The following is a 23,088-nucleotide window of genomic DNA, read 5'->3' as shown; positions in this document are numbered from 1 at the left end:
CTTAAGTGTAATGTGCTGGGGACTGGTCTTCATTTAAACTTTAAACTACAATTCCCATAATTCCCAGCCACAATTTATTTTGGCTGGGGGTGATGAGAGTAGTTCAACGACAGCTGGAGAACCAAGGTTGCCTACCCCCATCTTTATGATAACAAATGTTTGAATAGTCATGTGATTGCTTTGTTTAAAGTAACAAGGACAGCAACACTTGCCCTTAGGTTTTCATTTGGGCTAAGTTTTGCAGTAGCTTTTGTATACATAAACATGTTTTACACCAAAAAATGCTGACGACTTTGTTCTAGGTTTGTTTGGGGTTTTTTTTGTTTTTAATTAAAATATATATTAATACAAAAATACAACTATAATGTTTGTTTATTTTAAGTCTGCAACCTAATATTGCTTCTGCTTCATGTGAAGGTTAAAATACAAGGAACTGCTACAAGAAAACAGAAATATGTTTTTGAAAGGAACATAGTACATCAACCAAAAATCTGCAAATTTGCTTTCACATTGCAGTGCAAATCCAATATGCTGCAGCTTTTTTCTTCAGTTTCCATGGAGACTGAAACAAGAACCCTAGCAAAAATGTTCATTTTCCCCACTGATCTATTAAAAGCATTGGCTGACATCCAGAGTAAATTACTCAATAGTACTGCTCAGGAGTTACTTTAAAGGACTACTGTCAAGTAATTTAGTCAGGAGGTAACCACTGACTGAATGTTTCTGAAGGCCAGTATTGAAGTCTTATTAAAAACTCCGAGACACTATATACAAACAGTTTCCCCTTAACTTTTTTGCAAAGGTCAGTGACCAAAATCAAAGTGGCAGACGTGCACGCAGGTGTGGAAGAAGGGTATGTATGCCCTTCCAATACACTAGTTCATATGCAGAAAATTAATACACCCCAGACATGTACAAGCTGTGCTATGGTCTGCCTGCATCTTTGCTCATTACACTAGTTTGCTAGGATTTCTAAGTCGGAATATCTGACCAGTGAAAAGAAAACGATGATTTATGGGAATAGTGCAAATCACGCATAATATGTAGACAACATTTAGATGCCCTGTAAAAAGCACTGTAACCATCAGTATTCATGATGGAACAACAAACCCTTGACTCAAGGAGCATCACTCTTACAAGTAAGGTACATATATTGGGGATGCTAAAGAAAGGATGTTATCAAGAGCTCTTTCAGATTGCTCTGATTTCAAGGATTAAGAGCACTGTTTTTAATACTTCCAATTCCTTGTTAAGAAATTTCAGTTAATTTGTAAGAATAGGATGACCAAATGCAAAGGAGCACAGGGCCCTTTTTATCATTTTGAGGTGGCAGATTATATTAAACACATAGTTTGCCCGTGTGTGTGTGTGTGTGTGTGTGTGTGTGTGTGTGTGTGTGTGTGTGTGTGTTTTCAAACTAAAATAGCAGCTGTGCGGGGGTCCGAACAGGGGTTGGTATTTTTTGAATCCTTTCCCCTCACAGTCCTGACAGAACAGGGATGAAATCATAGCTCAGTGGTAGGATATCTTAACATGCATCTTAGCATCCAGAAGGACCGAGGTTCTGTCTCTCTCTAGTCTAGCATGTTTAGGTAGTGCTGAGGGGAATTCTTGCCTGAAGCCCTGGAGAGCCACTCAGACTAGACAATACTGGACTAGATAGACCAATGTAGACAGCAGCTTTCAATGTTCCTAACTGCCCCCCCCCGCCCCTCAAACCTGTGGGATAGTGACTCATCTAAAGTCACCTAGTGAGCTCTCTATGGCTGAGTGGGGATTTGAACTTAGGTTTCCCTGGTCCTAGCCCAAGTTACTAACTGCTATACCACAGGTGTTCTATCCCTATCCTATGTATAAAGGACTTTCACCCACTCTGAGCTATATAGCCAATAGAGACCAGTGTAAGCTGTACTATCTGCTACATTCCTCAGCTCACTAGCAACGTAATCCAGGTCAGCAAGCACATCTGTGCCTTTTCCTTGGACATTTTCCATGCTCCAAGTTGTGCAGTACAGCACTGAACTTGGATATCAGAAAGCATTGCTGCTTATGTGTGCAGGGCTCCCATGCAGGCTTTATTAAAATATATGGGGTGTGTGCAAGTGTGCGTGCTTAGTAAATTCTGCCTCTCCAACCCATTCCTGACTAGAGATGTGAACGCAACTGGTTCGGTGCTCCTTTTCTGGAGCGCCAAACCAGTTCAAAACACCGGGTTTCAAGCTGGTTTGGAAGCCGGGGAGTTACTTTAAAGGGCAGGGAGGGTGCATCCTACCTGCCCATCCCAGCCCCACCACTTCCCTCCTGCTGGCGCTCACACAAAAAACATGGGCACGAGGCTTCAGTGTTCCTCCTTGCAGCCCCGTTCAGTGTTGCCAGGCAAATAGCCGCTGTGCATCCATGCATGTCCTACGTGCATGCACGTCGGCCGTTTGCGTGGCGACACTGGACAAGGCTGCAAGGAGGAATGCTGCAGCCCCACACCTATGCTTTTTGGGAGAAAAGTGACCGGGCAGGGATGAGCAGGGAGGAGGCACCCTCCCTGCCCTTTAAAGTAACCCCATACCTGGCCTCCAAACCAGCTCAAACACCAGGAGCGCCAAACCAGTTCCGTGCACATCAGTATTCCTGACTGATGTTCCTTTGTGTAAATTCCTGTATGTATAGGTATACCAATATAACATATCCAATTGTCTTCCACTGATGCTGAGCATTGATGGAAATACCTGGATGACAAAAAAGAACATTCATGCTGGGTTAAAAGAGGCTAGGATGGCAACTCTTTTAACTAGGTGCCTTAACCAGGTGCCATTTTTTAAAGAGTTCTATTAGAGCCAGCAGCTGGGCTTACTTTCACTTTTGCAAATGTTGTGCAAACAGTGCTGTTCCATCATCATCCATATTTATTAGAAACCTGACCTTTTTGTATTTTTGTTGCTGTATCTGTCTGTAATGCCACTGTAACATTCTTTTGCAATGCAGGTATATCTTGACTTGTGATGCTGGGCTCTCATTAGATCCAGTCCTAAACATGTTGATGTTTCTTTTTTTAGTTTTTTGTGTACACCTTTCAGGCCAAGGCCTCTTAAAGCTGTTTACATACAACTTTAAAAAGCAAACAATATAACTGATTGACTGACTGTACCTGGTGGTGGTTCTTAATGCTCAGAGGTGCACCTAGGTAATTTTGGAGCCCGGACCTAAAGCCTTTTGGAGTCCGTCCCCGCCACAAGTTAAGCATCATCCCCCTATTCCAGGGCTACTTAAATTCAGCCCTCCTGCAAATGTTGGCCTACAACTCCCATAATCCCTGGCTATTGGCCTCTGTGGTTCGGGGTTATGGGAGTTGTAGTCCCAAAACAGCTGGAGGGCCTATGTTGAGCAGGCCTGCTCTATTCTTATCCCACATATTTCTTTTCCCACTTGCCCGTCTGTCTCTAAAGCACCCGGCACAGGCCACAGTCACACTCAGCTGCCCGGTGCAGTGTGGGCCAGAGACTACCACAGCACCCAGGACAGACTAAAGAGGATTTGGGGGCCCCAGGATGTGTGTGGAGACCCTGGACTTCGGCCCAAAAGTCCAGGGGTAAGAGAGCCACTGTTAATGCTGCAACAGGCCTGATGTAATCAGTACCCAGAAAAATGGTCCCCAGGAAGAACCTGGCAGCAGATTACCGTTGACAGCAGATGGGGCTTCACACTGCAGATGTGAGTGTGGCCCCTGGATGCCATCTCTTCTTCTCTGCAGCAGTTCTAAGTGGCAGCAAGTGGGCGGGGGGGGACGGGACTACAAGATTACAGTAGTCATCACCCCAGTCCTGCTGTTTTGGCGGCAGCTGCTGCTGCTGCTGCTCCTGAGGGGGTGGGAATAGCCTCCAAGAAAATAATCCCCAAGAAGAATCTGACAGCAGTAGCTAATTATTACAGAAAGATCTGAGACTGAGCCAAATTAGCTGGTGTCCCAAACTTGTCCCAGATTAGCTTGTGTACGTTCTGTTGAGCAATATAATTCGGGTCCAGGCCAATTGGAATTCTTACTGAAAAGAAAATGCAAAGCAAATACCCCATGAAATCATATCATTATACTGAGCTGCGGCCACTAAAGCAAGAAGGAAGCCAGTGTCTGTTAAACCATGAGAGGCTTGTATATTGCTATCTGCTTTGTTCTTTGTATTGAGCTTGAACATGGTTTTTTCCCCCTCCCCTCCTCACTTCAAATCACATGACCTCATTTCCCTGGCATGTTCTATCTGGAGACTTTCAGCTTGCTTTGAAAGCGAGAGATTATTTTTCTCCTTGTTTTCTGTGGGAGACAGGATTTGCTTATCTTTAGAAATTCTCCATGCAGAATTTGCTTATCTTTAGAAATAATATCATGAGTTTACCACACACTCCTCTGTCAGTCACAGGTCGAGAAGCTTTTGTAGTGCTTTTCCGGTTTCACTACATAGCTTTCTGTTAAATCATTGAGCTATGTGGTGCAGCTTTACTTGTTCTTTTTCCACAATCAACATCCTGCCATTCAGCCACTGCTGCTGCTGATGTAGGGCTTCTCAAACACAGAGCTGAGATGTTATTGGCTGACCCTAGAGAAGCAAGCCGGCCTCTCTAACGGAAGCCAAATTGCTACTGGGTCTTATGGCCTCAACACGCTGCATTTGATTCTCATGGGGGAAATGTTTCCTCAGGAGCTGGCACAGAAGATCAAAGGCTACCAGGAGCAGATATCATCCCTGAATTCTAAGTGCAAGATGCTAACAATGAAAGCCAAGCATGCCACTATGCTTCTAACAGTGACAGAAGTGGAAGGACTTTCAGAGGGAATGGAAGAGCTGGATTCAGATGATCTCCTATCGACACATTCAACACACCCTTCTGTGGTTATGGTAAGCAATGAATGTGTAACTTGCCTGTTTATCTGAGGCACTTATTTTCAGTATTCCTTCCTACACTATTATGCAAACTGTTGCCACAGTCCATGTCTTTTCTTTGCTTTTATGAGATGTCTGAGTGTTGTAGACTAGAATGCACTGAAGCTCAAATGCATGCATTTGTGTCATAACGGCTCTGTAAACCCATTATTTAGGAGGAGAATAGAATTCAGTCTGTTTTCTTTAAGCATGTGGAATCATATCTTTTGGCAATTCCTCTATTTAATATGGATAGCAGTTCATCAGAGTTGTTATAAATAACCAAGTTGGGTTAAGACTTATGCTTGAAATAGTTTTGGGGGTTTTCTTTGCTTTGCTTTGTTTTGCAGTATCCTAGTCTGTGTGTAGGTTAGATGTCTAAGTGCAGAACTGGGGAAGGTAGTCATGCAAAATAAAAATGTTGCATATACATGAATTTTAACAAGTCTACAGGGAATATCGGTGGAGATATTGCTGGAATAAAGAATCATTTAAAAGCCTTATGAAAGGATCACATATGCTTTACTATGATAGGTTTATTGCTTTCTGTATTTTACATGTGTATCTGCTTCTCTTCTATAGCATTTATCAAGTATATATTACCTAGAGCAAAGCCATATGCATCTCTATTTGCATCTTCCAGTAGTTTTTCTATATACATCATGTATTATTACACATATTTGCCCTTCTGCTCATGTGAGTGAGGAAAACTGCACGTTCCAACATTGTCTCTTCTACACAACTGTTAAAGATGCAGAAGTCTTGTATTCCTTTGCATTTGGCCACCCTATAAAGATGTGTTTAGGACTGCATTTTTTTAAAAAGGCTTTCTTGTGGTGACTGAGTTATTTTCCTGTCCTTTGGGATTGCATTTCCCATGGCAGATGACTGCTGGTCGCTGTCACACACTTCTGTCACCTGTTACTGAGGAGTCTGGGGAAGAGGGAACCAACAGTGAGATTTCTTCTCCACCTGCCTGTCGCTCTCCTTCACCTGTGGCTAACACAGATGCTTCTGTTAACCAGGTATCTCCCACTTGGCATTCATTCAGCTATGATGTCTGAAAAGATATGTGGTCCTCTGTGTGTAATCTCTGATTTGTCCTGTCAGAAAATTTGGAAGTGTTTTCTCAGGTTCAAAAACCCAAACTATAGATCATGCTGGCCTGTCCACAAATGTAGAATTGGTATCAAATTGGCTGGATCATATATTTTAATGGATGGGAGATCTGAATATAAGACTTCAGTAAGAAAGCACAATTATATTAAGAACATAAGAACATGCCCAAGGCCCATCTAGTCCAGCATCCTGTTTCACACAGTGGCCCACCAGATGACTCTGGAAGCCTACAGTCAGGAGTTGAGGGTGTGCCCTCTCTCCTGCTGTTACTCCCCTGCAACTGGTACTCAGAGGCATCTGGCCTTTGAAGCTGGAGGTGGTCTATAGCCCTCCAGCCCATATATTAAATGCCTTGCATTCTCACTTGCAAAATCAAAATATTAGATTATTGTTTTAAACTACATTTTACATAGGAAATAGTACAGAATGTATGAATATAGATGAGGGGCTGGGGAAGTGTACACAAAATATACAGCATTACAGAAGATCCTGAGAAAACATTTGTGCTAAACTAACAAGAAAATGTTTGCTGTTCCTTTAACTGCTTTGATTCTGCCACTAGATTGTTGAAGTGAGTTAGATGTCTTCCATTGTTTTTGTAGTTTAAATATTAATTTAATTGTCACTTTGTTTTCATGTTACTTGAAACTGTTTTCATCTCATCATTTTACTTTCAACGTGAATTTTTATTTCCATACATTTCAGTAGATAGCTCTATGTAATTGACACTGCTGGCACTTTTTGACCATCACTGTGTATCTTTGAACTGTTTCATATCTAAGGGTAGAGTGCATAGAGTAAAGAATAGGAATTGGGCAAGAGCAGTTTATTCATTATATCCTTTAATACTGTTATTTATAGCTCCAAAATATGGAACTATTATGATGCTGTAACTAATTCAAGAAGTAAAATATAGACAAGGAAATTGTGTAGGGCAAACACGTTTGAGCAAATCAAATGGAGGAAGGAAGATAATGAGTCAATGAGCTTTTAAAAACTCGGTTACCTTAAAATACCACAGCAGTTTCCCAATTCTGTTAGTCTCCAGCGGAGAGCTAACACTCTCTCTCTCTCTCTCTCTCTATATATATATATATACACATATACATATGCATCTTCTAATTATCGTAACCATTAGCCCCTTCTAATTATCATAACCATTATCCACATAAGAAGTATGTGAATTCGTTTGGTGATTGTTGCTAATCCAGGTAGACTAGCAGGATGACTGCAGGTGGCAGAGGAGCCATCACACGTAAACAATGAGAATAGTTTACATTACACACTGCAGTTCTCGCTTTCTGTCTATTGATACATGTCTGTAACCACTGAAAATTTAATTAAGCTGTTAACTTTTTTCACTTGATCATAATTGCTATCTTTAGCTATGCTGCTGCTCTTTTTTCTAATCAGATGCAAAAAGCATTCACATCCTCTTTGGGGAGTGGAGGCAATGGGTGGGAGCAGTGCAGAAGCTATTATCACATAAATATAGGGTAAAGTCCCAGATACTGTGGAGTGGGGAAGGGAATCAGACATTCAAGCAGCCTAAACAACTATCCTGGTTAGGACCCAAGTGTCAGAGCAGACTTTTACTGGCATAATTTTGGTTTCTGAAATTGTTTCATCAAATTGCTCTTTTTATGGAAAAATTATAACATGGAAACATTTTACATCCATGTAAACTTTGGGCTAAAGACTGGTTTGCTCGCCTCTGAGACTTTTTGAATGCCTTTTTGATTCAGGAATCAGTCTGAATCTTTCATATACAGTACATATTATTAGGGAAGTACTCCTATGATTAACAGTTTCAATGGCAAAGCAACCCTGAGTAAAGTTCTCAGACATTTTAATGGCTGAGGAAAGAACTTCAGTTATCTCTAGCATTCATGCCACTATCTAAAATATTGTAGACTCTCTGAACTTTGCAAATAGAAATTCTCGAAAATACTTGTGCAGTGGTCATTGTCAAGGTGTTCCACCATGGCATGTAAATCATTATGGTTACTTGTGATAAAGAACAGATAAAGTATGATTAGTTCTTCTGCTTTGTCTTGGATGTTGAAACACACTGGGTGTTTCAAAAGTAAGAGGAAGCCAGATTCACAACCAAGTTGTCGCTGATAATGCTTACGTGAGACTATTATCAAAACAATTCATTAACCTGCCAACGTGGATCTCATGAATAGCTAGAACACGGCAAAAAGAAAGAAGGTTGTTTAAATATGTTGGAATGCATTTATTGAGTGTGTCAAATGTAAGTACCTTATATCTGCAATCAGTAGAAAACTTTATTAGGAACTTGTAAGAACATATATAGAGACTGTTAAACATAGGCAGATGTCATTTTCTGAGTTCTAAAGAAAATGCATTTTAGAAACTATGAGCAGGATCTGTTAATGGAACTATTTTGGAACATGGGCAGAATGTCCCAAAAGTACTTTTGGGCTTGTGTGGGGAATTAGTGAGGCTAGAGTGAACGGGACATCACAGCTTCAATTGTGCAAAGCTAAAGTCTGGAAATTAAGACTGATTGTTTATCTGACTCTGTTTCTGTTTCTGTACTAATGCCTCTTGTATCCAGATGTTAGCAATATAGTAATTAGTGAAATTAGATTTATTGAAGGGTTATTGGGCTACAGGAAATAAAATAGGTAGGTGGTAAAAAGCAATAAACACTTGACTAGCAATATCAATTAGAAAATCACGAAGAAGCATTTTGCCTCTTCAATGTCCAAATCTCAATTAAATCAGCCTAAGGCTTGCCAGAGAGAGAGGACGGAGTGCAGATTTTGGACTTGGGAGGGAGAGAGTAATACCTAGTATTAGTAATAACCTAGTTAGTAATACCTAGTATTGCCGCGCATGCGCAAATGGCCTCTGCGTGGCCTGGCATGACCAAGGGCCTCGCAGAGGCAATTTGTGCATGCATGGAGGCATCCAAAATGGCTGCCACGCTGAACTACGGAGGCCTGAACCGGCTGAAAGGGGGTGTCAATGAAGGTCGACGAGTGAAGGGGAACCTCCATGGACACACACACCCCGCCGCCTCGAGGACCTTCCCCAAAGTTGAGAAGGTTAAAAAAATATATTTTTAATGTTAAAAAAAAGGTCAGCAAAACAACCACCACCCGGACTGGAGCGGGGGGTGGGTTCGAGGGTGTGCCGGACTGAACTGGTCTGGTCAAGTTTGAGTCCAGTCCGGACTCGAACCAAACCGGGCCAACTGGTTCCATGCAGATCTCTACCATTAATGCTGTGATAGTAAGGTGGGTGATAGTGAGTGTTACAGCCTTATTTGAGTTCCTGTTGAAGTGATTAGTAAGACTAATCCTTTGTGCGAATGAAGCTTCCCTGACCCTGCTTGTTAGCCACGCTGGCATCCTCCTGAACTTGGTGGTACCTTTCCTCCTTCTTGGTATACATTCCAACTCAGCTTCTATTATTGTGGTTTTAAATAGGTTCCATGCTTTCTGGAGTGATTTAGCCTCCTGACTTTCCCTTTCAGCTTCCTTTTTACCAGTCCGCTCATTTTTTAGCAGTTTCCTCTTCTGAAGACTAGCACATCAGTGTTGGACTTCCTTGGCAATGTTCCACTTGCATATAAACTGAATTGGATCACGCTATGGTCACTATTTCCCAATGGTTCTACAACTCTGACATCTCGCAGCAGGTCCTGGGCACCACTCAAGATTAAGACCAAGGTCTTCTCTCTTGTTTGTTCCACAACCATCTGTTCTAAGGCACAGTCATTTAGCATGTCTAGAAATGTGGCCTTTCTGCCAATACTTGCTTGTGAATTTGCCCAGCCTGTGTAAAGGTAGTTTAAGTTACCCATTATTACAGTTCTGTCTCTCTTTGATGCCTCTCTGAGTTGCTTCTCCAAATCCAGGTCACTCTCAGCATTTCAATCCAGAGGGAGATAGGAGGTCCCTAGTAACACATTTCCTTTCATTCCTTGTATCGTCACCCATAATGTTTCTGTGGTAGACTCTGGTTCACCTAAGTTTTGTAGCTTGTTGGATTCTGTCCCTTCTTTAAGTTACAGTGCCACACCACCCCCAATCCTCACCTCCCTGTCCTTTCTGTAGAGTTTTTATCCAGGAATAACAGTGTCCCACTGGTTCTCTCCATTCCACCAGGTTTCTGTTATACCTACTATATCTTTGTTTTCATTAGCAACCAAGCACTCCAGCTCACCCAACTTGGCTCCGAGGCTTCTGTCATTGGTATATAAACTCCTGTATGCTGAGCCTCTTACCTGGCACTAGCGTGTGCTATCTCCCTTACTGATATTGACCTTTTTGACCAGCTGTCATGTTCTCCTGGCTGCTTTACTCCTGGTTCTACTTTGTCCCCTTCTGATTTATCTGAAACGTTTGCACCCTCGCACCTTAGGGCATTTTGCTTGTCGAACCAGATACCACTTAGTTCCTGTAGGCAATTACCCAGGCATCATTTTAAAAGCAGCTCTGTGACCTTTTTTGTTTTTATTTTATTTTACTAGCATCAGCCGTCTGGTTCCATCTTGGTTGAAGTGAAGCCCATCCCTTTTGAACAGGCTTTGCTCGCCCCCAGATGCCTAATAAATCTAAATCCCTCCTCCCAGCACCACATCTCCTCCACGCATTGAGACCCCTCAGCTCAACCTGTCTCGCTGGACTGTGCATGGAACAGGTAGCAATTCAGAGAACACTAGTCTGGGGATCCTGGACTTCAGTATGCTACCTAGCATCCTAAGCTTGGCTTCCAGAACCTCCCGACTACATTTCTCAACATCATTGGTGCTGGAGTGCACCATGACTGCTGTCTCCTCCCCAATACTGCCTATCTAGACCTGTGTGATGTCCGCAGCCTTCACACCAGGCAGGCAAGTCACCGTGGGGTCTACACGCAGGTCACAAAACCATCTTTCTGTGCCCCTAACAATCAAATCCCCCACTACTAGGATGCCCCCAATCCCCAGAGGAGTATCCTTTTTCAAGAGGATATGGGCACATCACCCAAGGAAGGAGTCCCTTCTAAGGGAGCATTCCCTTCTTCCTCAGGCTGATGTCCTCCTTCTCTGAGACCTTAATTCTACATGACAACAGAGGAGCCGTATGCCTGGGAGAGGGATGCCTGTGTCACATCCCTGAGGGTTTCATCCACAGACCTCTCTGCCTCTCTGAGTTTTTCCAGGTCAGCCACCTTGGCTTCGAGAGAATGAACTTGTTCCCTGAGAGCAAGTGTGTAACACGCTACAAATGATGATGATTGCAATTGTTAGTGCCCAATATGATGGGCAGCCCTTTGTTGAAAGCAGAACTGGGGCTGCTCCAAAACTTAAAAAGAGCCTGGATGGTGTAGGGGTGTGGCTGCTGTTGAACAACTTTAAAATGACTAATTCCAATGAATCTCATGGGACTCAAGTTCATAATGACAAAGTTTAATTAGTGTTTTGTTATTGCTTTCTCTGGATACACCCCTTTATATTTTTGTTTGTTTGTTTGTTTGTTTGTTTGTTTGTTTGTTTGTTTGTTTGTTTGAATGGACAAAGAAAGATACCAGGGCAGTATATGACTGGGTGACAGTCCTCTTCCCAGAAGCTTTTTCATCTCTAAAGCCAGTGGCATCTATGCTGGCAAGCATAAATTGACTAGGGGATTGATAACTGACTATCACAGAAAGTTCATACTTGTGCAAGATGGATGCATTGACAGGCAAAAACGCTGGCAGGGTTCTTTCCAAATAAATGAAGACCTAGTTGTATTTGTAAACATCAAGTATAAAATAATTATTTGAAAAAGCAGGAATAAGAACTGTTTGCATCTGCTTAGTGCAATCTGTTTTGAAATGCAGGAAATTAAGCAAGCTGTACTTGTAGGCTCAACCTATGAGGTGCCACAGTAGGAAATCTATCAGTTTGTCAGCTGAGAGAAAGACAGCCACTGCAACAGTGGGTGAGGGACTGCTTCTGTGGCAGTGCCTTAGCATTATTTTTCCATAAAGCTCAAGATTGTGGTAGGTGTGTGAAAGTGATGCTCAGCAGGCTTTCCTTGAGATAAATCAGTTGGAGAGAGAGATGAAATGCAGGGAAGAAGCTCTCAGCCACTTTCTATACTGACTTCTAGATGGCAAGAACCTGCTTCCTCCTCCTGGAGACTGATAAAGTTGATAGGGGTGGGTGTTTTATTATATATGTTTATTAAGAGACTAACATGAATTGGGCATTAAACTTGCACCATTGTGTGCACAGTTGTGTGCAGGATTGTGGAAGCTTTCTGATTAAACTGATAAAATTCAAAGAAACCTTTGACAGTGTTCATAGCCTAGAGAATAAGACAGGAGGCACAATTGGCTTGATTCATTTCCAGAGAAGCATAACTAAAACTGCAGAAGGTCTTAAGTTCAGACGCTGTCTATTATTATTATTATTATTATTATTATTATTATTATTATTATTATTTTATTTTACATTTATATCCCGCTCTTCCTCCATGGAGCCCAGAGTGGTGTACTACATACTTAGGTTTCTCCTCACAACAACCCTGTGAAGTAGGTTAGGCTGAGAGACAAGTGACTGGCCCAGAGTCACCCAGCAAGTCTCATGGCTGAATGGGGATTTGAACTCGGGTCTCCCCGGTCCTAGTCCAGCACTCTAGCCACTACACCATGCTGGCTCCTAGCCCTGGAGAGCTACTGACAATATAAGGCAGCTTCCTATGTCACTAATTGCATTGTCTATGTATGTGTATATGTACGTACATATATCTTATGAAACAGTGTTTTGATATATAGCACAATGAGTGTCAGAGTAAGACAAGAAACACCCACATTCAAATTCCCTCTTCAGCACTCACTAGATGATTTTGGACCACTCACTGAGGCGATTCTCACGACCAGCTGAAACCGCGCTAGGGGAGCCCAGACCGGTTTCAGCTGGCCGTGTGCTGCAACAGAGCCATGTGGATCCCAGTGGCATGCCCACTTTAACACCCCCCCCCTCAAAATAAAGTTAGTGGAGCACATGCTCCACTGACCCCGTTTTTCGGATCATGTGTCTGCTGCGGCTGCGGCACACTCGGTGGGAGGAGGTACCCCAGAAATGCACTGCACACTCATGCAGTGCATTACTGGAGCTCGGGGGGGTGGGGCAATGCGCAGCAGCGTTTCCCTTCGCCTAACTCCTGCAGCTGCCAGATGAGCCAGGCGCCGGAGCGCCCAAGCAAAGCCACTGCTCATCTGGGCTGGCGATCCGCCCACCCAGCAATGGGCCAATGATTGTCTGTGGGGAGAGCAGGTCAAGCCTGCTCTCCCCGCAAACCGCCTTTTGGCTTTAAACACAGATCGTGTGTAGAGCCTTACTGTCTCTCATCATAACATACCTTCTAGCATAACATATCCTGTAGTAAGGATAAATGATTTATTCCCTGGAATCATTGGAGATTGGACGGAATACACATGTGATAAAAGAAATATATAATTATTTCTATAGTGCTTCTGATGTAGAAAGTTCTTTATAAAGTTGTCCTTCACAAGTCACTAGTGAGGAAAGTCAGTACTATTTTTTTATTTTGTAGACAGGGAGTGGGGCTGAGAGAGAATGACTTTCCCAAGTTTATTTTTTTCATGATTTGAAGGACAAGATGAGATTTGAGCCCAAATCTCACACTGATCATGTTCGTCTGTATTGTGCTCTCACACACTGACTCTCATATATGCACAGGGCTCTCATACATATTTGTTCTCACGAAAGTCTCGCGTGCATGCTCACACACACACTCTCTCCACATGTGGACTCTCACACACACAGATTCTCTCACACAGAGATGCTCTTGTACGTGGGCACTCATACAGATGGGACTCACATGTACACTGAAGGAACACTCTAAGATTTAAAAAAACACATAGACAAACACACACACAATACTCACAAACAAAATATCACTTCCCAGGACAATCCAGTCTAATAGGAACAAGACCTTTCAGAGCGAGGATGCAAGAATGGAAAAGAGCTCTACCTATCACATACAAATCTGTCCTGATCCAGATTGCTACAGGCAATCCAAAGCAGCACATTCCAGCATGCCCCTGGAAGATATTTTAATTCAATCTGCCATCTATCTCTGAAGCAAGAGACTTCCTGGATATTCTGGAATGAAACCTTTCTTAAATACAATTTTACTTTCCATGTTCAATCAAAGACTGTAGGGCAAAACCTCATTTCCCCAGGTCTATGTTTATTTAAATCAGACTTTTCCAGCTTGGAAGGCTCAAAAGCCTATGTCATCCTTTGTACTGAAAGAGCCTACATATGTATATCATCATTTGATGCAAGGGAATGGAGCTATTGGTGATGGAGCCCATACATGTATGCTGTGGAGTAGCAGCAATAAACTGAAATACACTGAAGCTTCAAGAATGTGTTATCTTCTCTTTTGAAAGTGCCATGTTGTGCTTCATGCTCATAGGACATTGCTTATTACCAAGCCTTATCTGCTGAACAGTTGCAGACAGAAGCTTCCAAGATTCAGCCCAGCACCTCTTCGACCCAGGAGCCCTCTGAGCCAAGATTAGAGACAACCACCAGTGCCAAGCTGGATGATTTGCAGCGTTCTTGGGAAACACTGAAGAATGTAGTAAGTCTTTTGGTATAAGGGGGAAAGGAGGCATTCTGTTCCTTTTGTGGGTTTGCAAGTGGATCCCCCCGTAAAAACAAACAAACCAAAACCCAACTTGGGACCAATTCAAACAGTTTACCCACTGGCCTTCTCAAACATGTGGGTGATAATCATGGACATGCATGTATCACTCCAATCTTGCATACTGTCTCACCACTATCTAATTATGTGTGACAGCGGGGCAGGTGTTGATCCAAATTGCACCCCAACACACACATATAAATGAACTGTCCCCACCTTTTTCACTGGTACAATTAGATAATGATGAAAAAATACATACTTAAGAGCTCCTTTTTAGCCTACTTTCCAGTAGGCTTATGAGATCACCTGGCATTTCATGTAGGGATGTGCAAAAAATTTCGGGCACAGAACGATCTGTGCCCGAAACGAGCAATTTCGGGTGATTCGGGTCCGAACCAAATCACGCCCGATGTCCCCCGATATTTTTCGGGGCCGAGCCGAATCACCCGAATTTCGGTTCCGAAAAATTCGGGTGATTCAGGATGACATCTCTTTGAATTTCCCGCCTTTTTGCACCCATTGATTTGAATGCAAAAAGGTCTGAAGTTATGTCAGCCCGAATTTTGGGACCCAGGGGCAAAATAGTGGGGTGGGGTGGTAGTGCCTAATGGGTGGAGGCTACCACCCCAATTTCAGAGTGATTGGGCAGAGGGCTGATTTTGGGGGAATTGTTGAAGTTTACGCGTCTGTAAGGTTTTCCCCCATAGAGAAGCATTGAGGTGTCAGCAAATGGATAGCTTCACGCGGGGGGCAAAGGGGTGGCCTAGAGCAGTGTGGGGTTGGTGGTAGTGCCAGGTAGGGTCAAGGAAGCTACCTGAATTTTTTCAAAGGATTTGGGCAGAGGGCTGATTTTTGGGGAATTGTTAAAGTTTACGCGTCTTTAAGGTTTTCCCCCATAGAGAAGCATTGAGGTGTCAGCAGCCCCATAAGTGCACTTGGGGGGTGCTGGCCCAGAGCGAGTGGTAGTGTAGTGCACATAGGGTGCCAACCACCCCCATGGGTTTCTAACCCATGGGGTACAGGGTTCTGTTGTTTCAGAGGTATTCTGAGTGTGGATTCTATGATAGCAAATTAGAGTGGATTCATGGTGTTTCATTGAAAATCTTATTTAGCGCAGGCCCAGAACAGGGCAAGGGAGACACGCTCGCCGGCACCGGCAGCCATCTTGGGCGGCCAGAAGCGGCCGCCCCGAAGAAGCTGGAGAGGCGGCGGCGGGGGAAAGTGACCGAGGCGGCGGCAGAGCCGCCGCCTCGGCCAAAATAGATGGAGGCCGGGGGCGGAGCGGAGGCCATGTAACTTTAAAAAAAAAATTTACTCCCGCGGCAGACGCCGCCGACCACCCACCCTCCCTCCCAGCTGCCGAGTCCCCCTTACCCTGGCCGACTGCTGTCGGCCGAAGACTGCCCTCAATTTAAGAGGCAGAGAGGAGCTCGCAAGCAGAGCTCCTCTCTGTGCAAAGCCTCTTGCAGAACTGCCGCTTTGGGCGCTTGCGTCCCTTGCGCCCAAAGCGGCAGTTCGGCAAGAGGCTTTGCACAGAGAGGAGCTCTGCTTGCGAGCTCCTCTCTGCCTCTTAAATTGAGGGCAGTCTTCGGCCGACAGCAGTCGGCCAGGGTAAGGGGGACTCGGCAGCTGGGAGGGAGGGTGGGCGGTCGGCGGCGTTTGCCGCGGGAGTAATTTTTTTTTAAAAAAGTTACATGGCCTCCGCTCCGCCCCCGGTCCCGGCCTCCGTCTCCCCGGCCTGGCGGGGGCAAGTGCCTGGGCCAATTTGGCCCTTAAAGGTAGGGGGGGCGTACGGCGGAGGGAGGGGGAATGGCGGCGGGGGGCCAGGAGCGCCATTACTAGCGCCCGTTATTCAACGGGCCAAAATTCACTTGTTGTAACTAAATGGATAGGATAGTTAAAGGAAAAGAACAAACAAGAAATATTCAATCAAAAGGTTTGATAGCTACTCACAAATTATTTTTTCTTTAGATTAGTGAAAAGCAGCGCACACTCTATGAGGCCCTTGAACGTCAGCAGAAGTACCAAGACTCCCTCCAATCCATATCCACAAAAATGGAAGCCATTGAGATTAAATTAAATGAGAGTCTGGAGATCGGCAAAAGTCCAGAGAGCCAGATGGCAGAACATCAGGTAAAAAATTAGCTAAAAATTGTTTGCTTCTTGTCCACTTACAAGCATCCGGGCTTCAAGTACTTGACAAAGTAAATGTATTCAAAAAATTTCCATTTGTCTATATCGACTGCTGTTGCATATCCATTTGTCCATATCCATTGCTGTTGTGGATGGGGTGGGCTCAGATCAAGTAATTCTCTTTTGTTGTAAAGGAGGAAGAAGATTAGGTAGTGGCTTTAGAATTACTTTGCCCAAAGATCTCCCAGTTAGGGATGTGTGAACTGGTCTGGAGGTTCAGGGATTCAGGATCGAACCGAACCCCACCCCAGTTCTGTCCAGACCGGAAACTGAACCTCTGGACAAGTCCGCAAATTTTTTGAATTTTTTTTTAATTTTAAATAAAATAAAAGTGCCTGTAGCCCCTTTGTGGTGCTTCCTATAGGCTGTGGGAGATCCGCAAAGGTTCCCCCTCCCCCCGCCTGCCTCTGAAATGACCAACACGGCCGGGTAAAACAAATCTCTTCGGCCTGTTCGAGCCTCCGTAACTGTGCACGGTGGATATTTTGGCCGCTGCTGCACATGTGTAAACGGCCTCTGCAAGGACTGGCCTGGCCCACGGCTTGCAGAGGTCATTTGCGCATGCATGGTGGCCATTTTGTTTTTTCCAGAATGGCTGTCACACACGCGCAAATGACCTCTGCGAGGCCGTGGGCCATGCCAGGCCTCACAGAGGCCATTTATGCATTCACAGCTGTGGCCACCATGCAGTTACGGAGGCCCGAATGGGCCAAAAAGAGTTGTTTTACCTGGCCACGGTGGTGATTTCAGAGGCCGGCGGGGGGAGGGGAACCTTCGCAGACACACACCACAGCCTAGAGGAAGCCCCCCAAAGGGGCTACAGGTACTTTAATTTTATTTATAATTTGTTTTTGTTATTTAAATCGCGAACACCCACCCACCCCGACCAGACCAGGGGGATTCAATGGGGGCCGTACCGAATTTGGCTGGTCTGGTTCGAGTCCAGTCTGGACTTGAACCGAACTGGGCTAGCCACTTCCATGCACACCCCTACTCCCAGTGCACTTGTTTGTTTACCTTCTCACCAAAGTTATGAGGACAGGGAAAGGAGTATACAAGGGAGATCTGCTCTTCATCTCATCCCAGGTAGATTTCTGAGACTGAAATAATATATGAACAGGCGCATTATAACAAATCATATCAGAAAAATCCAGTACACCAAACACAGAATGAGCTGGTATCTCCATGTCTTTCTCTGTGCTTTCTAGAGCAGTAAAGTTTGTCAGTCATTTTAAAAAATCTGAAAATTAAAATAATTTGTTTTAATTTAGGAACAAGTGTAATTTGGATGCAATTGACATGAATATCATGCCTTAATTCAAAGCCTGCATATGCAACTATTAAAATTTTTCTTCAGAATTAAAACCTGGAAAGGACCTGTGTCAGAAAAATCTGCACAATGTGCAACTGGATACCATCCCCTGTTTTTTGAAAGAACAGGATATATCAGTTGTAATTAGCATGACATCAGAGAAGCAAACGATAGACTTTAGGAAAGCACTGCCAGTCCAGTCACAGGCTATACAAAACACAACAGGAGATTAGAGTGTCCTTGCTGCTTAGTGGCAGTCCGCCATCCAATTACCTGAATCAGTCCAGAGACTTTCAGTATAAAATATGTGTGTTTACTTGGTAAGTCCTACTGAGCTTTCTGGGACTTCCATGTAAATATGCATAGGGATGAACGATTTATCTTTATAGGGCAATACTTTCATGTGTTTGATCTATTTGTGTTGTATGCTATTCACCACTCATTTAAGTCAATGACTGCGGCGCAAAAGACTCACAAGTGCACAAGATTCTCATTTGTCATGAATAATTTATCCCTGTATTCTATTGTGACCTGTGACTAAGATGTCATTGGTTTTAATGGAATTGGATTACATCTTGTGCTATGTATTTCAATTTTATTTTTGGACTACATTCAGTGTCTTGGGTTAGGCGTGTGATTTGAGAGAAACTAGTTCAGTCTAGTTGGTAATTCCACTTTGAAACCATTACTGGTACTCAGCAGTGAGCATTCCTGCTGCCTCTTAGACTTCATGGCATTTTTTGCATGTACCTTTTCCGCAATGCAAAAAGCAAGCTTCTCCTTTTCAATTTCTATTATTACTAGGCTTTGATGGATGAAATTCTGATGCTTCAGGATGAAATTAGTGAACTACAAACATCTTTAGCAGAAGAGTTGGTGTCTGAACCACTGGACACAGATGCTGCTGACCAGTTGGCTCTACAATCCACACTCACTGTCCTGGCAGAGAGGATGGCCACTATTAAGATGAAAGCTTCAGGAAAACGGCAGCTGCTTGAGGTACAAGGATGGTGAAAGGTTGTTTTCATCCAAAGGTGGTATTTGGTTTGAAAACTCCTGGCACATTTAAATAAGTAAGGCCATTCTTTCAAGGACTTTAGATGGCCCAACATTTAATTTGCTTCTATTCACCTCTGGATAGGAGCAACATTTCACTTGCTCCTATCCGCCTCTGGACGGGGCGGTTTATAAATGTAATAAATAAATAAATCATAAATATCACACGGTCAGTTCACAAATGCATGATCATCAAAACTTGATGAGTACAACATCAAGTGGTAATTTGCTTGCATGAATGAGCCATCAGAGATGACACAACAGAATAGACTTCCATGTTATTTCACATGACTTCAGTGCTTTTCAGTTGACTCAGTTAACAAATTCAGCTAAAAGCAAGTGCTTAGTGATCACATCATGAGAAATCAAGTGATCTACATGCATATGTGAAGAAGCTTATAATGTATATAATCCTTGTGTGTGTGTGTGTGATATGAATAAAATAGGTGTTTTTTGCATAAATGTGATCACACATCCTCACTAAATTGGTATCCATATCCCTTCTTTGTTTCCCAAATATTCATTTCATTTCCATTTTTTTTATATTAGTCTGCTTGGTCCACATAATTTTTTTAAAAGAGAGAAATCCTGATTAAATTCTTAAAGCCTTCACCAACAGACATCCTGATTAAGTGTGCACCACACACTGGGAAGAAGTGTCCCCACTGCAGAGAACTTCCTGAACTCCACAGCACCTATCACATAAACAAGTGAAGGTGATTCTTGCCAATAACTCTTTCCCCAGAAGTCTCCTCTGCCACCCAAAAATATGTCCCTGAGGGTTGTGCAGTGGGGTATGCTTCTTCCTAGCACTTGGGTGCAGTGGCAGAGCGGGACCGGCGGTGGCCTGTGTGCAGCCGCCGTGGCAGCTCCACTAACCCCACCCCCGCATCTGACGTCAGACGCTGGGATAGCCACACTCCTGCATCTGACGTCAGACGCGGGGGCGTGATCTGACCGGGAGTGCAGTTTAACTCCTGAAGAGGCCATGCAGCCCCTTCAGCAGTTAAACTAAGGGTGGCACTGCTTTCACAGCACAGCCCAGGAGCGGCTCTTCCCTGCCTTTTGCAGGGAAGAGCCGCTCCTGGGCTGCGCTGCGAAAGCAGCACCAGCCTTTTAACTCCTGAAGGGGCCGTGCAGCCCTTTCGGGAGTTAAACTGCACTCCCGGGCCCTGCCTTTGCAGGGAAGAGCCGCTCCTGGCTGGTGCTGCAAATGCAGTGCCAGCCTTAGTTTAGCTCCCGAAGGGGATGCGCAGCCCCCGCTCAGGAGCTAAACTAGCACCCCCGCGCCTGACATCAGACGCGAGGGGTGTGTTGGGGCCACAAAGTGCAGCCCCTGATTGGGTGTGGCCTGGGTTCTTTGAACCCATTCGCCCAATGGTGGCTCCACCCCTGCTTGGTTGTGTACTTAGGATGTTGACCACTAATTTTAATTTAGTTTTCTCTAGTATTTCATCGTATTAATCCTTTTTTCTCTCAATTTTCCATTCTCATAGTATTATTAACAGATAATAGGTATTATCTATTACCAGACATAGATATATATCCCTTTAAAATAAAATAAAAACATACCAAATAAAGGTAATCTTATTACTAGGAGAAGCTCAATGAGCAAATAGAAGAACAGCGGCAAGAGCAAGCTTTGCAAAGATATCTCTGCGAAGCAGATGAACTTGACCACTGGCTCCTGAATACAAAAGCTACATTAGACACCACATTGGTCACTGCTGAGGAACCGATGGACATGGATTTGCAGTTGGTTGATTGCCAGGTGAAATAATTATGTTGTGTAAATATTACTTCTGTTGCACTTTGAGAATTTTCTTGTGTGTTGTTAAAGTCAACCTAGTTTAAACATTAAAGGGTAAAGTATGCTGTCAAGTCGATTTTGACTCCTGGCACCCACAGAGCCCTGTGGTTTTTCTTTTGGTAGAATACATGAGCGGTTTACCATTGCCTCCTCCTGAGCAGTATGCATCTTCCTATATCATTGGTGTCCAATATAGCACCAGCGGGGATTCAAACCGACAACCTGTTTGTTAGTCACACATTTCCTCACTGCGCCACTTAAGGTGACCTAGTTTAAACATTATTCACCCCATATTCTGATTTCACTTATACCCATGTTAGTGCCTATGTTAGTTAGTACCTATGACAGACAAACCATTTAAAAGCTTATTATTGCAAATGTATTGCCTACCCACCTCTATCACATGTCCCTGGAAGCTCTTCTGCAGCATACATGTACTGCAGCTTCTAAATCAGCTATTAGTTACTCGCAAGTTCCTTGTTACTTTCAAATAAGATGCCGTCTTTAACCCCAGGAATTGCATTTTTATGATTACATTATCTTGTTTGTTATAATTTCATGCTATAATTTGAAACAAATACAGTCGATTTTTCCAATGTTTGGCAAGAATTCTAAAATTGCAACGTTTGCTGTTTTTAAAATACAGTGTATGGACATTTAAGTATTTTTAATTAACAGAAGATACCTTGAGTTTCCTATCTTAATCTAACATCTGCAAACATTAAAAGGGGCAGTTCATTGTTATCAGTTCTGATAGTATATGTAAAACTGGAGTGTTTGCTTTTTAAAAGAGTGTGTGTGTGTGTGTGTGTGTGTGTGTGTGTGTGTGTGTGTCGTGGGGGAGGGAGTATGTGTGAGGAAAAAAGGTTCCATAAGTGCCAGGTAACTGAGTAGTCAAATCAAATAAAGTGCCAGCCATTAAATATACATCAAATAAAGTATAGGGAAATCAATTGATGTACTTAGAAGCAAATGTGAGTAGGACTGGGGTGTTACTTCTCATTAAATACTAAATATTTTGTTCTGATCTGATTAATGCTGGTGAACCTAAATCTGTTATGAACTTCGTTAATTGTTGTTAACATAAAAACAGAGCTATGAATAGCAGATATATGCTTATATTCTTTATGCCTCTCTAAAACTGTGCTTCACCTGTCTATTCTGTCCTTAATCCTTCACTGTACGGTTTTAAATAAGCAAACTACCATCTGAATCCCAAATCGGCATTTCTACAGAAACAAACTGAAACATTGGCTGACATTCAGACTAACATTGTGAGCACTGAGAAATGTTTCACATGCGTAATGGGAGAAGCACATGGAACAATCCCCCCTTTCCCTCTGTAGCCCTTTGCAGGGCTATGGGATCCTCAGGGACATATTTTCAAAGGCACAGAGGGCTGTAGAAGGAAGAGGGGAGTGACAAATTTGTCCTTCTCCTGAGCACACAAAACACTATTCAGCACAAACAATGTTAGTGCTGAATGTCAGTCATTATTATTTAAAAAGGCTTTGCAGTGTTCGGCCTTTGCAGTGTTTGTCAGATGAAATTACCGAGGGAAAGCTAACTGATGTCTTTTAACTTGCCAGCATCAAAATATGGTCACCTTTTCTGTATCGTGTATAAGTACTTATCTGCATTTCAAAATAAACATGCCAGAGATTTGTCACTTTAAGTCTCTCTCTAGACGAAAGAAGATTAAGTTGAGGATCTTAGGGCCGTTTATGCACCAATCAGAGAGATCCACAGTGAGAAGAGAAGCTTATCAATACAACCAGAGCAATGAAGGGAGAGAAGGGCAGAGAAAGGGACCTCCGTGAATACACTTAGCAGAAGTGGCAAAACAAGAAGAAAAGAGCAGCCATAATTGAGTGTGGTTTATTGTCATTTTCCAGGAATGTCACAGATTATAGCATATTGCTATACTAAAAGAATGGAATAGCATTTAAGCATCTGAGCCTCACTGAAATGCAAGCACATGTCTGTGTTATTAAAACATCCTCTCTT

General features: G+C 43.3%; 1 protein-coding gene across 19 annotated transcripts in view; it reads left to right on the top strand.

The window, feature by feature from the left end:
• SYNE1 (spectrin repeat containing nuclear envelope protein 1) overlaps positions 1-23,088 on the top strand; it is a 575,028-nt gene that overhangs the window by 370,300 nt on the left and 181,640 nt on the right. For 16 of the 19 annotated variants that reach the window (XM_053292895.1, XM_053292839.1, XM_053292877.1 and 13 more), the window contains 6 exons: positions 4,686-4,883; positions 5,792-5,932; positions 14,480-14,647; positions 16,682-16,843; positions 19,020-19,214; positions 20,869-21,042. In XM_053292895.1, coding sequence (XP_053148870.1) covers positions 4,686-4,883; positions 5,792-5,932; positions 14,480-14,647; positions 16,682-16,843; positions 19,020-19,214; positions 20,869-21,042 — 1,038 coding nt within the window. The remainder of the gene's footprint in view (positions 1-4,685; positions 4,884-5,791; positions 5,933-14,479; positions 14,648-16,681; positions 16,844-19,019; positions 19,215-20,868; positions 21,043-23,088) is intronic. The other 3 variants (XM_053292857.1, XM_053292934.1, XM_053292914.1) reach the window with 3 other exon arrangements.

Source organism: Hemicordylus capensis, chromosome 1 (genome assembly GCF_027244095.1).
Source record: "Hemicordylus capensis ecotype Gifberg chromosome 1, rHemCap1.1.pri, whole genome shotgun sequence".
Taxonomy (NCBI): domain Eukaryota; kingdom Metazoa; phylum Chordata; class Lepidosauria; order Squamata; family Cordylidae; genus Hemicordylus; species Hemicordylus capensis.
Note: the sequence above shows the minus strand (reverse complement) of the source record. Positions and strands in the feature narration are given on the sequence as shown.